Source organism: Microtus pennsylvanicus, chromosome 10 (assembly GCF_037038515.1).
Source record: "Microtus pennsylvanicus isolate mMicPen1 chromosome 10, mMicPen1.hap1, whole genome shotgun sequence".
Taxonomy (NCBI): domain Eukaryota; kingdom Metazoa; phylum Chordata; class Mammalia; order Rodentia; family Cricetidae; genus Microtus; species Microtus pennsylvanicus.
In genome coordinates this window covers 73,932,065-73,949,612 of record NC_134588.1, presented here as the reverse complement: position 1 = coordinate 73,949,612, position 17,548 = coordinate 73,932,065, and the positions used below count along the sequence as shown (strand labels likewise).

General features: G+C 42.4%; 1 protein-coding gene across 2 annotated transcripts; it reads left to right on the top strand.

The window, feature by feature from the left end:
- Positions 1-2,284: 2,284 nt before the first annotated feature.
- Dydc1 (DPY30 domain containing 1) lies at positions 2,285-12,201 on the top strand. 2 transcript variants are annotated; one of them, XM_075987498.1, is made up of 6 exons: positions 2,285-2,438; positions 2,903-3,004; positions 4,998-5,084; positions 8,672-8,725; positions 9,325-9,429; positions 12,048-12,201. In XM_075987498.1, the coding sequence occupies exons 1-6, from the start codon at positions 2,292-2,294 to the stop codon at positions 12,075-12,077; spliced, it is 525 nt and encodes a 174-aa protein (XP_075843613.1). In that variant the 5' UTR covers positions 2,285-2,291; the 3' UTR covers positions 12,078-12,201. The 2 variants fall into 2 exon arrangements, with proteins under 2 accessions (XP_075843613.1, XP_075843612.1); XM_075987497.1 differs by having other exon boundaries at positions 4,995-5,084.
- Positions 12,202-17,548: the final 5,347 nt, after the last annotated feature.

Genomic DNA, 17,548 nt, shown 5'->3' with positions numbered 1-17,548 from the left:
TACAGGTAAACTGGTTATGTTCTAGCCCAAATATAGTATAAGATAATTATTCGTCGTGTTTCTCTGAAACTCAAATTGAACTGAGTCTGCTGTAGTTTTTTTTTTTTTAAAGTGTTGAATCCAGCGCTGATATCCAGGTCCCCTTTCTCTCGTGCCCTGGCAGAGTAACTCCTTCCCTGGCTCACAGTAGCTACTCCAGGCTGGAGGCAGTTATTTCTGTGAGAAGGGCTTTCTTCTGTGGAGCTGGATGCTCACTGATGTTTGTTGGGAAGCAACATTTCTTAGGGTAGAAGTGACGGCTATTATTTTCTCACGTAGACAGGAAATAGGTGTTACAGAGATGACACAGGGACCACATGCAAGCCCCACTAGGCAGCTGCCAGAAGTCCCAGATAGACCCTGGGCAACTCCTTAATTAGTTTTCCCCTTGATGACCATGTCCGGTTACCAGGTTCCATGTTTCTGGAGGTATCCGATGTTTTAAGTAACTAAACTTCAAATGGCATTGAGATGTTCATGTGGTGGTTTTATCTCTGGAGGATTTCCCACTGAAGAAGCACAATGGAGTCCAGTCAGTTGCCATAATCCTTTTCTCTATGTGGTTAGGACACGAAGGCAAGTTGGTAGATCAGCTTGTCAGTTCTTATGGCTACACTTATGCACACATACATTCCTTTGGTGGCAGAAGCAGTTTCTGTGCCACCCTGCATTGTGAGTCACTAGGGAACCACTCCCTATGTTAGAGAGCTTTTCCATTCTCACATATCATTACAAGATCCCACAGTATTGTACCCAATTGACCCTCTTCTTGGGCATTCAGGTGGTACTCCAGTCTGACTACCGTAATGAGGGTGCAAACGCTGTGTTCACATGTTTCAGTCTTGAGACTGCACCTTTGACATGGGACTCAAGAACTGCAATGGTGAACATACTGTGGTGTTTCTAGATGGGACCAAATCTCCCTCACCAATGTCAGTTTTACTCTCCCATCACTATTGCAGGCCAGGTTGGTGTCTACAAGAGGCAAAAATGCCTTTGCCCAGAGGCAAGTCTTGACACACTGGCACCCGGCACCCTGTCTCCTCTGGCTGCTAGAGTTCTTGCTCCTCTCTCTCTCTCTCTCTCTCTCTCTCTCTCTCTCTCTCTCTCTCTCTCTCTCTCTCTCTCTCCCTTATGAATGTTACTGTTTCTTTAGCAAACTTGAGCTTAGCTCAAATATCAACTTATCACAGAAAGTTTTCTTGGCTTTTCTGGTTTGTCAGGGCCCCTGTTGTCTGCTCTAAAGAAAACCTATTTCAGTTTTGATCTTGTATTTACTGATTCGTTATTAAAATTCATCTCCTCAACTCATCTCCATGCCATATGAGGTCAGAGATAGCCTTTAGGTTTAAATGCAGACACCTAACATATGTTTAATGAAGCAATATCAGTAGCCTTCCCACTGCGACATAATCCTCACCTCAGCTTCTGTGAATAACCCCAGTAAACTCACCGGGTCACAGGTCTGAGCTTAGGTAGACTCATTGTTTGGTCTGTTGTTGTGTATCTGCTTGTCCTTCCAGAGTAAATAGCAACAACCCAGGGGATGCCATGCAGCAGTCTTCATATCTGAAGACTGGGGATCAGCTGGAAGGGGGCCCAAACTTGTTCACTTGCCACCAGACAGACACAGGAGCATAGGATGCTCTCGTGCATTCTCTTTCTCAGGTACAAGAAGTAGGTACAAACCCTGTTTTCATCTGCCAGCCCAGCCATCTGGGTTGTTTACTTAAGTTCTTTGAGTCTGGCTCCCTATCTGCCCGTTTCCTGGGATGTTGTGGGTGTTAACTGGCACCAGCATAACTTGGCACAATGTGATGGACAATGCTAGTGTCTAGTTCTGACTCTGGGACTAAATGAGAACCTTCAGGATGGAGAAGCTATTTTAGCTAGGACTTTGACAGCGTCCTTTTGTAGACCATTTGAAGTTTTCTGGGGCCAGCTTGCTGATGTCATCCTTAATGAGAAGTACCCATGACCAGTGACAGGGTGGAATATTCAGGCAGCCTCCTTTGACTTTACTCTTTGTTTACTTTGGGACTGGGTTTTCTCTGTGTATTTCTGTGTATCCTGGAACTCACCTTGTAGCCCAGGCTGGCATTAAACTCAGAGATCTGCCTGCCTCCAGAGTCCAGGGATTATAGGCAAGGGCTACCACTGCTTAGCTTGACTTTACTCTTATCTATGCCTACTCAGAACACTGTTTGGCTCTAATCAAAACTTTTGTAGACGGTTTTGTTTAGGAGTTAGAAATGGAGTCAATGTATCTTCAGCAGTGCCTGGGGACATGCCTAACTCAAGGTCTCGCAGAAGTGGCAAGAGTTCGCCCAATGGATCCAATCGAATATTTAGCCTTGTGGATTTCTAAGTACAAGGACGTTGTGACCTTGGAGCAGCAGGTAAATATGGGTCTCCTTTGAGGGAATTAGAAGAGCACGATAATTAGTTCATATTGTCTATATTTTTATGTCCAATCTTGTTTTTCTATTACAAAAATGTTTATTATCTAAAAACTTTGGGCAATGTGTGAATGAATGTAGAGGGGAAGAAAACAGGAAGAAGGCTTCTGTTTTGATTTTAAATATTTTCAGCTCAATATTGGCTTTTTCTGACATGTTTGCTGTAGCTTGGTTTTCTTTTTCTACTTTTACTTTTTCTTTATATCCAACATACAATATCAATTGCACAGTCTTTGTTTGGCTAAAGCATGAAACTCCCCCAAATTGTTGCATAGTTTCCAAATGAATAGAGCACGGCTTTCTTGACCCTTCTTCTGAAGCTGGTGGTAGGGAGGTTTCTAACATTGCATTGACCGATTGGTCTCTAATAAGCTGTGTGCTGTTACTTTCTCACCAATCGCTAGAGACGGAAAGATATGATTGATTTGGAGCACGAGAGACAATTAGCACGGATGGAGCAGGAAATGATGGAGCGACTCAAAGCAGAGGAACTCTTGTTTCAGCAGGTGAGATAGGAGCTCCAATGTGACAGAAGTTAACAGCGGCACCCTTGGTGTGGTTAACCTGCATCCTGAAATACTCCCTGACTCTGGTCACTTAGACATTGCTCCCTAGTATCCCCATCCTTGTTTGGTGAAGAGGAAATACCATGAGGTAAAAAGTCCACCCAGATACTGGGTTGTTGTGGAAGCCAAGAGGACAACAGTCAACGGTAGCACTGCTCGTTGGTGCTCATTCAGTGCTCAGACAATCTCTCCAGGATCAGTGGTGAGAGTGGGCTATAGTGGGTAGGAAGGGGATGGCGAGTGAGATATTGCTTTCATGGAGTGTGTGAAGGGAAGGACAATGGGTTTGGTTTTGATTTAGGACCACATGGAACACAAGGAGTGGTGTTAGAAAAAATAGAAAAAAATGGTCTAAAACCTTTTATCCACAGTATTAAGAGGAAATGGGTCTGGAAAACAAGTGGATGAGCCCTCCTTTTATTGGAGCTCAGAGACGAAGCATAGGTGGCCCCGGTATAGGGGGGTGCATTGGCTTGTGACATGAAGTGGAAAGCTGACTGTTTCTGTCTTCCCTATGAAGTAAGAATCAACCGTGGCCACACACTTAAAAATCAAGGGATGATGTAGAGGGATAGAAAGAATGATGAAGGTTTGAAATAATAACCCTAGGAAGATGGAAGGGTGGATTGATCAAGCTTTATGTGTTGAACATCTCTAAAAAAAATCCAAAAATGTTTCTAAATATGAAACTTTTGCATGCTTTTGTGGTGTCAAGGAGTGGAAAATTCCACACTGTTAAGCTTGGCTTCCCATAAAAAGTACTAATATGGCATATCATTACTTTGTGTTAGAAGGTAAAATATAGCTGAATTTCATGTTTAGTCTTGGGCACCATACCTGAGGCATCTTATTACAGATTCATAAATATCTCAAAAATATGAGCTCTGAACCACTTCCAGTCCTAAATCACCTGTATAGTATAGCATTTGGGACCAAGTATTCCTAATAGTGCTGTCTGCTTGGACCTGCCCTTCTCTACAGAAGCAGGAATCGTCTGTCAGCTGCTCTCCTTCCCTGAGACCATGTGTTCACCCTGGGAATCTACTTCACTTTCTTTGACGCATCTCCTTCACCATACTGGAAGAAAACTTAGTGACATTAGAAACTCAACATTTCCCTAACATGTTAGCCAGCAAAGCTAATCTGCCTTGTGTTGAACCCAAAGCATTCCATTTGCAGGGGCTGTGAAATGTCGGATAACATTCTGCAGGAGATGCTATGGCTAATTAAAGAAGTGGATTGGTGGGCAGACACAGATGGGAGAAAGAGAGTGGAACCAACAGAAAGGAAATGGTTTAACAGGGAGTGGATTGCGAGGAGAAATAGCAGAGCGTTCTCTCTTGCTCCCTGAAGTATTTGAGTTTGGAGGCTGAGGAGTCATTTCCAACTCAACACTGATGGCTTCAGAGTAACTTGTGGGCACCTTGGGAACATCATATCCTAAACAAAAGCCAGAAAAAACTGGACATGGTGAGACATGCCTCTAATCCCCACCCTGGGAAAGCAGAGGCCTGCCTGGGATACATAGTGAAACTCTGTCAAAAAATAAAAGAAAGCAAGCAAACAAAAATCAACAAAAGTTGAGAGAAAATGCTCAAGGGCAGTTGACTTGATTTTAGTTGACAACTGATATTGCTCCCAGTGTCAACAAATTGACCAGTGAATTGTAGAAGCTGAGTATTATTTGAATATAATAATTTTCCTAATTTCCTGAAATTTAGTTGAGGACTTAAAAGTGACACATAAGCAGGTGTGGTAGCTCCAGTAACGTCAGCACTGGAGAGGTGGAGGCAAGAGGACCGTTATGAGTTAGAATCCAGTCTGGGCTACCTAGATGAGACCCATCCAAACAGACAGGAGTAGTAGAGCTGATGTCTAGCTACTGTTCTGTTCTATCTGCCATACGATTTAAACACCTGTGACCATTCAGCAGCAGCTGGCATTCCAACTGGAGCTGGAAATGCAAGAAAAAGAGAAACAGAAGAATGAAGAACTCCAGCAAGCTGAAGCGTTAAATAAGGTAATGTGAAGTTTGGTAAGTGTCTGCTCCTTAGAAGCCTCTAGACTCTTCGGGCTGTTTCTTTCAGCCATACCAAACACCTGTTCCCCATCACACGTGGGACTTCAAGCCTCAGCCTTTCTGTCTGCTCTCCTGATTCACAACAGCGGCCGCAGCTCAGTGCCACAGGCAGCAAGCAAGGAGTTTAAGTAGTCACGTGTGTGCCTTTGCCAGCCACAGGGGCCTCCAGAGGGGCACTGCCGGTGGCTTTGTCAGGCGACAGCTGTTAATTATGTTAGCTGATCCGAAGGTATTCTGGGGGATGAGATAGCAGTATGTTGCTCTTCTTCATGTTAGATAGACCAAGAAAGTCATTTACATTTTTAAAATCTGTTCTTATGTCGATTCTTATGTCTCTCATGAAAACAAACAGTGCAGTGACTTAGTTAAAAAAAAGTCCATTTTCAGTGGTAATACATACATAAAGTCAAATCTCTAGTTTGTCCATTAATTGCTGATCTACTGAAAAACGTGTGCCATACAGGCCTCACTTCTGAGTGACTACACAAATGGCTACTGTCTTCCCTACCCAACTACAGCTCCCTATATTGAACCCGCAATTAAAACTGAAATCAGAAGCAAATTTTATCAAATATATGTGATATATTTATTAATGGATTAAATGAGGAAAAAATAATCATTTGAAATGTTTCTTTTTTTCCTTCCTTCACTCCATCCTTTCTCTCTCTCTCTCTCTTTCTTTCTTTTTTCCAAGACAAGGTTTCTTTGTGTAGTGCTAACTGTCCTGGGACTCACTATGCATACCAGGCTGGCTTAGAACCCCGAGCTCCACTTGCCACTGTCTCCGGATTGCTGGGTTTAAACATAATTTCTTTAAAAACCTATAAGGTGGTGAATTGAAAAAATACATGAGATATTGGAAGGATAAATTCAAGTATCTGTGCATAGTTTTAATATCCAGATACTGGTGATGGCTTGTACAAGGGGCATTTTTGGAGTGATGTACATAAGCTCACACACGTATTAACACAGACAGCAAGCCTCTGTGACCAGTCAACACAACTTGAACACGTTCATGTCCACATTGGCCTAGTGTCGCCCATCTCTACCCTGGGAAATATCCCTGTCTCACTCACCACTCAAACTCCATCGATCTACAGATGCGCCGTGTAAATTGTCATTCTCAGAGATATCTGAAGAATCCTGAGTTGAACAGGGGTTGGACTCTGGGGTGTTTGCCTCAGACCCTTGGGGGCAAGAGAGTCAGGAGTTAGCAGGAATTGTCTTCCCTTTTGCTGACTGTCACTGATTTCACCTCCTTCCTGGTGCTTTTGTTTGTGGCAAAGGATGAGGAACTTGGGTCTGATTGTTGTACTTTCAAACATCGAGGAGGAGCAGATTTATTTTCTGGTTTTAGTTAAAAGAACTAGGGGAAAGATTAGTGTCGAATATTCATCTTTATGGTTTAGGGTAGTGGTCCTGTAAGAATATAAACTGCCTGGGGCTGCTGTGTGGATTCAGGATAAGAACTTTCTAGAAAATCCAGTACAGCAGTGCACACCTTTGATCTCAGCATTCTCATGGCAGAGGCAGGAGTACCTCTGAGTTCAAAGCTAACTTGGTCCTCAGAGCAAATTTCAGGATAGCCAGGACTACGTGGAGAAACCCTGTCTCAAACAGCAAAAAATAAACATAAGAATTTCCTAAAAAAAAAAAATCATCTTTGTAAAATAGTACCGCAGATACCCCTATAATTAGGGTGGCCATATGCGCAGTCACAAGATGAGTAATCTTCCAACTGCCAAAATGGCTCATTAGAGTATGAGTCATGTGACTTTGCTGCAAATGATGGAGGCCGTAGGAGGTTGGCTTGGTTAGAAGAACCTTTTCATTTAGTAGTGGCCTCTCGTGCTGGGCCCAACATTTCCCCTGCAGCATGTGAGTGTTGTTAAGGACCCATGGAGACCCCTTGGGCTTTGGAGAGTAACTTGCACATGGTGAATTCAATTAGGAATATGTCCTCCTGTCTTCTTGTCTATAAAGCCTGACTTCAAACTCTCTTTAAAAATCTCTTATTATGAAACGTTACTTTAACATTGTTGCTTTTCATAGTTGCTAGAACTTTTGCTTCAAGTTTAATGTTTCATTCAGCCTGTTTTTAAAATTCATATTTTTATTAAGTCTTAGAAAATTTTATACAATGTATCTTTTTATTTATTTTTGAGAACATATCATTTCTCTATTTCCTTTCCTCCCACTGAGCCCTCCCATATACCTCTCCTTACTCTCTTTCAAATTCATGGTATCCTTTTCATTAATTGTTGTTACACACACACACACACACACACACACACACACACACACACACACATATGTATGTATATATCCCTAAGTATAACCTGCTCTGTCTGTATAATGTTACTTTTGTGTACGTTTTCAGGGCTGACCATTTGAGATTGGACACTCAATTGGTGCGCTTGTCCATGGGGAAGACTGTTTGTCCTGTTCTCAGCATTTCTTAGTTGCCTGCAGTTCTTAGTGTAGGGTTGTGGTCTTATGGGCTTTCCCCTGTCCACTTTGATGTATCTATTATTGCCCTTGTTCAGCTCATGTTCTCAAAGTCATGCTAGTGAGACTTTATGGATATGACTTCTGACATCACGAGGAGACAGTGTCTCATAGCAAGCCCCCCATCCTCTGGTTCTTGTAGTCTTTCCACCCTCCCTGCTGTGTCCCCCGAGCCTTAGGTGTAGGAATTGTTTCGTAGATGTACACACTGAAACTGGACTCCACAATGCTGCATTTTAATTTTAATTGATTGTGGTTTTATTTTAATTTAATTTTAATGTGGCTTAAGTTGAATTTAATGTGGTTTTTCTGTAATGGTCTCTGTCTGTTGCAAAGGGAAGTTTCCCTAATGAGGGGTGAGGACTACGTTTATCTCTGGGTACAAGGACAAACATTTAGAGTGTAGTTAGGGATTGTGCTGGTGTAGTAAATTGGTTGCAGGTTCTTCAAGATCCATGAATTCGCTTGACCTGAACTAGGTTTCCAGTACCAAGCAAGACTCCACTCTTGTTAATCTGATCTTAAGAGATCTGGAGAGCGGTTGGTTACCACTAAGGTAGGTGTGCTAGGGTTATCGTGCCATGCTGGTCATCGCTGTGGTTTGTAGGCATCATAACTGGCTAGGACTGTTGTTTGTTTCTTTCCTTTGGAAGCTCTCATGGCACCTTCTGGTATCACGAAACCTTGTCCCCAGGAGAAAAGGCATTCCGGTCAGTTTCAGCTCAGGGCTGTGTGTCTGAAGTGTGTGATATCTTCAAGAATTGAGATTTATCTCCCATCTCCGGTCAGTCCATTTTGAAAGAGTTTTTATTTAATTTTAAAGAGTTATGTCCTATTAGTATATAGTAATAAACGAAGCTGTGATCCATTGTTTTGTGTGCACTATATTTTAGTCACTCCTTGGAAAGTGGCATTGTTTTTTTTCTATTAAACTGATCATAGCACTTTATAAAAAAAATTAAAAGCCGAACTTGAAATAGAAATGAACTATATTCGGTGTTTTCTTCATTTTTTTCTAGGAGATGAGTATGGAAAGCATCGCTCGGGGTGAGGAGCCTATACCGTCGTCAGAGGTGAGAAGGGATAGCTACTGTGTGTTCTGTGAAAGGAACACTTATCCCAGAAGAGAAACCTTACTTTTGCAACAGTGGCTAAAGTTCTAATAAGGGCACTGTCAGGACCTCTGGTACAGGGTGAGCGTGGAGGTGCACACGCTGTCATAGTGCCTGAGGCTGGAGAGTTGTGACTCCTGGCACGCCTAAAGCGACATAGTGAGGAATAAACAAAAGCAAAACCAAAAACCCCGTGAAAGCGACAGTTCAAATGGATATTCTAACAAGTCACAAGTGCGTGGTGCTTTGAAGTAAACCTCAAAATATATAAAATTTGGACATACAGTATGTACTTTTATATTTTGAAGCTACAATGTCCTGTTATATTGCACATAGAATTACTTATACATTATGGATTTTGAAATTCCAAATTATTTAAAAATAACTTTTAGTACTTCTTAATGTAATTCTCTTATCATTTACAGGCATTGGTGAATTCTACTAGTTAACAGTGTTTAGTTTGTGTGCTTAATTCAGAAATTTTATATCAAAATTGCAAGAAAAAGAACACGTTCATTTTGAAGGCATGTGAAAGTAAAAACTGCCTTTTATGACTGTAGGACTTAATGATGGACTCGGGCAAAACCCTGGCTGAAATAAGTGATCGCTACGGGGCTCCTAACTTGAGCAGAGTGGAAGAGCTTGATGAGCCCATGTTATCTGATGTAAGTATCAAAATGTATCCCAGAAGAGACTGTTTTTCATGTTGATGAAGTCTAGTATACGAGAGGTGGGTTGACAAATAATACCTTTCCCTCATGCAAAGAAGAACAAATGTGTAGGTGCTAACCAATTTTGAAAAAAAAAGTGCCTTTATTTTATGTGTATGAGTATTTTGACTGCATGTAGGTATATGTCTTTGTGTTATATGTGTATAGTGCCAGTGGAGGCCAAAAGAGGGTGCCAGATCCCCCGGGACTGGAGTTCCAGAAGTTTGTGAGCTGCTATATAGGTGCTAAGATTCAAACTCAGGTCCTCTAAAAGAACAGCATTGCTCTTGACTGCTGAGCCTCTTTCCCAGTCCCGCTAACCAGATTCTTAATTGGTGCTCTGTCTGTTGATGAGGCATCACTGGCATATGTCTAACTAGATATATGATATAGCATATATAACCTCTATAGCTTCATAGCTGTCTATGCTTTTAACTATTTCTAAACATCCATATCCGTGCATGTTACAATTAGATTTTGAAAACACAAATAGGGCAGCATTTGATGTTTATCGTTAGAATGACCGGGAGTTCTACTGTCCATCCCAGTGTAGTTCATGACTGAAGGAAGAGCCCGTGTTAACTGACTCTGATCAGCAGGGGACTGCCCTGAAAGGAAGGCCATGTGATGGCTAACCTTGACTATCAACTTGATACACCTGGAAATGAATTTGAACTGCCTCCGTCAGGTTAGCCTGTGGGTGCATTCATGGAGGCATTTTCTTGATAGCTGGTTGATGTAGGAGAGCACAGCCTACTGAGAGCTTGGTCTGAATAAGAAATAAGGAAAGTGAGGGAACGAAACAGTAAGCAGTGGTCTGGCCTGGTCCAGTCCGCTATAGCTTCTGCTTCGGTTATTTCTCCATCATTCCTCGGTGATGAATTGCAATTTGGAAGTGCAAGCCAAAAAGCCCCCTCCTTCCATGTTGCGTTGGTCATGGTGTTTTGTCACAACAGAAAGAAAACAAACGAAAACAGGTGCATCTTGTTACTTTGTTCTGTGGGCATTGAGAGGGTGGGCTATGATGAGGATGGAGGAATCTTGATGAGGAAAGAATTCCATGCAGAAATCCTAAGAAGAAGAAAGACCCAGGTAGGAGAGAGCAAAATGTGATGCATAGGGCAATAAGGGATGAGGTCAGGAGACAACAGGAGCCAGACCCTGAAAGGACTTGGAGTCCTTGCTCTGGATCTCAGATATTTTCCTACAGGAAGTGGAGACCTCTATCATCAGAGCTGTATTTTAGAAAGAGCGTCTGGCTACAATAAGGGAGAAGAGTGGGGAACTAGGTGTGAGGAGATCAACTAGGTTTTCATAGTAATCCAGAAAGAGCATGGATGCTAACTGAGATGAGGGAAGGAGCAAGGTGTTGAGAAGAGTGTACAGGGTGAGAAGGCCTGCAGGCTGGGGTGGGGGGACCCATACGGAATTGCAAGATTTAATGGTGGCTACTGGAAGTAAAAGAAAACATGTGTTTAGGTGTCTCCAAAGCTATTCAGAAAGCAGGGCTAGAAGTGCCTAGTGGCAGACAGTAGTGAGCTACAAATAATAAACAGCTCTATTCCTTTGAGCCCATAGGCCATTGGGAGGGGGCTATAAGAGACCAAACAATGAGACTTGGAACTAGAGATGGCAGGAAGCTGCCAAACAGCCCAATGTTCAAGCTGGGCTTTACAGAGCTGGGAGAGACATGAGACTTAACAGCAGGGAGCTGAGAAAAGCCAGATCACATGAGCATGTAGCTTACGCAGATGGGACTTAGGAGCAGAGGGAGTTATTGGGAGGATAGAGGGTTTTTTATCAGGTGGAGAGTTAGAAAAAGGCAGGTATTTAAAAGGGAGACCATATGGGGCTGTATTTAGTCATCTGCATGCTCAGATGTGACCAGAATGGACTTGAGTTTGGCTCAAGAAATGGGGAGAGGGGACCAAGAATGAATCCTAGCTTTTAGCCGTGAGCAACTGAGCTGTGAGTGTTATCCTGGGATGAGTTGGTAAACATAAGAAAAGGAAGAAGGGTTTTGAACAGGGAGGCTTTAGTCATGGAGACTTGAATTTCTGATGATTCTGGGATCTATATGCACATGACCAAAACCCATTTTATGTATGGTATAGCTCTGGTAGGGACAGGAGGGCCATGCAGAAGATTCAAATTCAGCAGCCAAGGATATATGTGTTAACTGATCTAGAGGAGGCGACATGGTGTTGAGCAATGAACACAGTGTGTGAAGGTCTAAGTTGTATGTAGGAAGGAGCCAGTAGGATTTCCAGTAAGAGGAGCCTGGACTAGAGAGATGACTACATCCTTAAAGGCCAAAGCTCACAAGGACGTTATTCCCAATGGCAGGTGGCTCAGGAAAGGGTGTTGCTCTTAGGAAGGGTGAGAAAGACAAGGGTAAGTAAGCCTTCATTGGGAGCATCAGTTATAATTATATACTACCTGGGTACTCTTCTAAAATTAACCGGAACTCAAAAACCTTCCTTTACAGGATCGCATTGACAGTAGTTAAGCTCTATTGTCTTTTGTGTCTTTTCATTGTAGTAAAGTTTATTTATTCTGTATTTTTCTTTTAGGTTGCATTAAACATTGATCAAGATTTGTAGGATCAATCAACTGTGAAGAAATATTGTCTACCTATTTCAGACTTCAAATCACAAGGGCCCTTATATGTAATTTCCCCCCTCCAAACTTGAACTCTACTCCCCACCACCACCCACTAACTTTGTAAATGGGACTCAAGGGTATCCTTAAAACAGAGTTTTCTCAGTACATCTGGTTACTTGTGTGATCTATTGTAGAAGCATAACAGAATTTGCTGAAGCAGCAAAAAGAGGCAAGAGATGAGCCAAAATAAAATTTACATCTCTACAAAGAACAAAATTACTTGGAAAGAAAGTTCTAGTAAAGCAACTACTACTGAACGAAGGATGGAGTTTCAACAAGTCTCAAATAGTGTGTCTGCTTTAGGAATGAACTGAAAAACATTTTTCAAGTTGCTGGCAGGTGGCACCTCATAGGAACACTTAATCAAAATTCCATGATGTAGCCAGATTTGAACAGAGTATTTTCCCATTGCTCTGTTGGTGGGTGTTTTCGAACTCGACTCAACTGTATCCACTCAGGAACAGGTCTGGGGTTTCCTTTTCTTTACTCTCTGTGCAGTTGGCTATCCAGGTCCCATCTTCCTTTACAGAGTTTGTGAAAGTAGGGTTGTTGAAATGAGTGTTCACACAGAGGCAGTGGAGTGGGAAAGTCTTGGAAGGTCTGGAGCATGCTTTTCTTTTCTTTTCCTTCCTTCCTTCCTTCCTTCCTTCCTTCCTTCCTTCCTTCCTTCCTTCCTTCCTTCCTTCCTTCCTTTTTTCCTTCCTTCCTCCCTCCCTCCCTCCCTCCCTCCCTCCCTCCCTCCCTCCCTCCCTCCCTTCCTTCCTTCCTTCTTTCTTTTTCTTTTTTGTTTGTTTTTTTGAGACAGGGTTTCCTCTGTGTAACAACCCTAGCTGTCCTGGAACTAGCTCTTGTAGACCAGGCTGGCCTCAAACTCACAGAGCTCCACCTGCCTCTGCATCTTAAGTGCTGGGGTTAAAGGCGTGTGCCACCACCGCCCGGCACTTGCTTTTTCTTGATCAGTCAGTAGGCTCAGACATTGGGGCACCATGATCAGACAGATTTTTTGGTCCCTTTGAAATTTCAGGATATGTCTAGCACCCTCGGGAGAATTTTTACAAAACGCTTCCACATCTAAGGCTATGGTGTTGAGTTTTCAGTTCTTAAAGACAAGGATATAAAACCACAAATGCTAGAAAGAAACCCTTTTGCTTTTAATGTTTTTTTGTATATAATATCATTTTTCCAAGCCATTGTTCAGTTGGAAAGTGAATCAGTGAAAAAACAGGAGAAATTACTTATTTTATTAAATGTAAATATTATCGTGTCATACCTGTTCTACACATTTTCACAAAAAGCTCTGGAGTGATGTGTTCTCTAGGAATCTGCCAGGCACTAGGGTACAGCATGACATACCATCATTCACACCCATAAACAAAAGTCTGTTAGAGAAGGGAACTTGTGGTGATACTTCATTTGTATTTTAGTAAATAAAGCTTGCCTGAAGATCAGAGAGTAAAACAGCCCCACTGTTCAGCCTTACAGACTAGGCAGTATTGGCACACACCTTTAATCCCAATAGCCACACTAGTTTGCCATAAGAACTGGGTGGTAGTGGTGCACACCTTTAATCCCAGCCCTCAAGAGGAATTAAGATGGGAGAAGACAGCTCTCACTCACAGTCTCATTCCGAGATTCTTGGAGGCAGGATCGCCATTTCAGACTGAGGTAGAGGTAAGAGTCAGTGGCAGGCTGTTTTGCTTTTCTGACCTTCAGGTTGAACCCCAACATCTGTCTCGGGTTTTTATTAATTGTGCTACAGGAACTGTGTCTTTGCAGGTCTACTCTGCCTAAGACTACTCCATCATGGATGGCTGGAGGTGAGAGACAGGAAGGAGATGAGGTGGGAGGGGAGGTGATATTTTTTAACTTTGCACAGCCTGGGACAGTTTTCAACAGGAATAGGTGGATTTGGCTGGTCACAGGCTGAGACATTGCGGTTCCAAGTAGGGTACAGTTTTTGTTTAAAATACTCCTGACCAGAACTAGGTGAAAAGGGGGAGAAGTGGGTATTCTTCACCTTTAAGTGAGTTGGGTGTCAAATAGGGCAGCTAATCCTGGCTGTCCATCAGAGCCACAGACTCCTTTGCTGGTGGAAACTAGGCTCCTTTTGATAGACTGTCTACTGTTGGACCACATCCTGAGCTTAATATGAAAGGACCTAGATCTTCTCTGTCTGAACCAGGCTCAAGGATGCTGAAGAATCCTGGAGTGGAGAAAGCAGATGGGAAAAGGATGCAAGCATAGGTAATTGTCTTAGTCAGGGTTTCTATTGCTATGAAGAGATACCATGACTACAGCAAGTCTTATAAAGGAAGATATTTAATTAGGGTGGGTCACTTTCAGTTCAGCTTTGGTCCATTATTGTCATTGTGGGAAACAAGACCGTATGCAGGCAGACATGGTGTGGGAGAAGGAGCTGAGGGTTCTTACACCTTGGCCTGTAAGCGTCAGGAAGTGGTCTGTCTCACTGGGCATGGCTTGAGCATATATGAGACCTTAAAGCCTGCCTCCACAGTGACACACTTCCTTCATCAAGGCCACACCTCCTTACAGTGCCTTTCCCTTTGGTGGGTATTTTCTTTCAAACCACCACAGTAATTAAATTAATTTCTTCCACTGCAAAAGACGAGACCATTAAAAATGACAATGTTTGCAGACACACGGAATCTGGAATGGAAGGATGCTGATACTGAGCAAAATTAAGGATCAAATTATGTATCAGTATAATAAAAAGTATACACAATTAGGCAACTTTTGTCTGTTCCACCAGCTCTCCACTCTCTCCTTTTTGAGAACCCCTAGATTTATCCAGAAGAGAGAATTTAGAATGTCATTACCACAAAGAAGTGGTAAATATTTAAGGTAACAGAAACACTAATTGTTCCATTAGTTGTTACCTGTATATATGTGTGTATGTATGCGTGCATGTATGTATGTATATATATATATTTAGCACACATAAATAATGTAAATTATGCGTTATTAAAATAAAATACTTTGGGGCTGGCGAGACAGTTCAGCGAGTAAAAGCTCCTGCCGTTAAGCCTGACTCTCTGAGTTCTCTACCCGGAACCCACATGGTGGAAGAAGAAAACATTCCTGCAGGTTGTCCTTTGACAATCACATGCACACAGCATGCGTGTGCCTATAACACATAATATACAATACACAATAATACACAATAAATACACAATAACAACATTTCAAACTTTTTCATATTCACTTTATTTTTGTGCCTGGAAATCTTCAGATTCCTCACGGGCAACGAGAAATTTGTATTTGTAGTACCTTAACTACGATTAACTACAATTCCTCATGTGAAAGTAAAATAACATTTAACTGTTTTGTTGATTACCAAGGTTAAAGTATGTAGAGTTTTATTTTTTCTGGATTTATTTTTAAAATCTAACTTAATGTGTGTGTGTGTGTGTGTGTGTGTGTGTGTGTGTATGCATGTGTATGTATGCTCACTCGTGCAAGGGCAGATGTCTGTTCCATGGTGCATGCATAGAGGTCAGAACTATACCGGCGACCAGGTTTTTTCTTCTACATTGTTAGGCAGGGTCTTTTCTTCCCACTCTGCTGCATATTCTAAACTGACTCAGGAGCTTCTGAGTAATTCTCCTGTCTTCACCTCCCATCTCACAGTACTGGGACACGTGCTATGAGACACATGCCACCACAACCAGCCCTCTCCCCCATTTTTAACAGAAGTTCAAGGTCAAACTCAAATTATCAGGCTCATATAGCAAGCACTTTTATCAAACCTCAGTTACCCTAGTTTTCCTTTAATCGATGCTTATTTCTATGGATTTATGGTGTTTAATTAATTTGCTATTTTTAAATTGTGCTACAAATATGATGATGGGGGGGTGGTGTGCATGTCCCTGTACTTGTAGAGGTCAGAGGTTGGCTTTGGGTCTCTTCCTCTCTTGCTCTCTGCTTTTTAGTTTTTGAAACAGATTCTCTTCAATGAACATGGAGTCCACCTCTTGGCTAGACTGGCTGGTCAGTGAGCCCTCAAGACCCGCTGGGGCTATAGGTATGCACACTCACCTTTGACTTCTAGGTGGCTGTTACATATCCAGCTGCAGTTCTCATGCTTGTGCAGTAAGCACCCTGCACACTCAACCATTTCTCCAGGTTCAGTGTTTTAAAACCGTTGGGAATGCAGATTGCCTTTGCTGAGGACCCGAGTTTCGTTCCCAGCACACACATCGAGAGCTAGAAATGTCTTCTGTTGTTCTCTCTGACTTAGAGGGTGTGACGAGAGGACTTTTCTGGATATATGGGAACCGACACAGTGGTTACATTTGCCAGGAGACTGGCAGCTGAACCACATGATTTATGTATACAAGGAACCCGTTACCAAGTGCCCTACCCATTGAAAAGACCAAGCAATAGCGGATGGGAAGCAGCAAGTAAAAAAGTGAAAGCAGGAACCTTTTGGAAAATCCAGGAACCCAGATATGAAGGATTCATTAAGTTGTACTTGTTTCTGGTTATGTGCCAAGCTGTAACACTTCTTGTCACCACTAGAAGTCACAAAGGTTCAATTTAGGTCCTAGAGCCTTACAATGTTGGACAGCTCAACAAATCCACGTGTAATATTGCCATTCTGCCAACCATTATAATTCAGCCGAGCCCAACCTAACCATGTCAGGGACACTTACTTTAAGCCTATAGTTAGACAGAATCCCTTAAAGCCAAAGTTACAACAAAGGGTTTCATACCTGTGAGGCTTCTTACATGCTGTGTAGAAAGTGAAAACCAGAACGGTTGAACAGGTTCTTACCATTAACCCATAGAGCTGAAGGTACTTGCTGGCTTGAGGATACTGAAACTGAAACATCTCACTAAGATCACTGGCTGGGAGCTATGATGACGTAATCATCATTTTCTCTCTTTTCTGATGAGACTCAAGTACAGGAAGCAGAAGGTGCAAAGGTGTGGACACCCACTGTTTGAGCAGGTGCAGAATTCTTTGGGCAGACGCAAGTGTTGACTGGGTCATTTGTTTCCCCCTTTGATGTTGTTTCTTCATGGTGAGCAAGAGCAGCCTGCATCTGTCTGATCCCATGAACCAGTGCTGTCCACCTTGCCTCATTTCTGTCCCCTTTGTTGAGAGTGTCCTTTCCCACTGCCAGAGTCTTTGTTGTGAATCTTCTTGCTTTTAATTCTTCCTTTTCTACCACTTTGTGGTTTTTGTTGTCATCCGATTCCTTCTGTTCATCATTGGAAGCTCTTCAGTCTCCCTGCCAAGGGGCTTGTGAAGATCTTTATCAGCAGTCAATTCTGGAAGTTTCCCAACTAACTGTTAGCCTAAGTCTGTTACAAGTCTTAGGTCACATGCTAATTATGCCTGCTTCCTTACAGTGCAAGACCTCTCTACTCTCCCCAGAAACTGTTG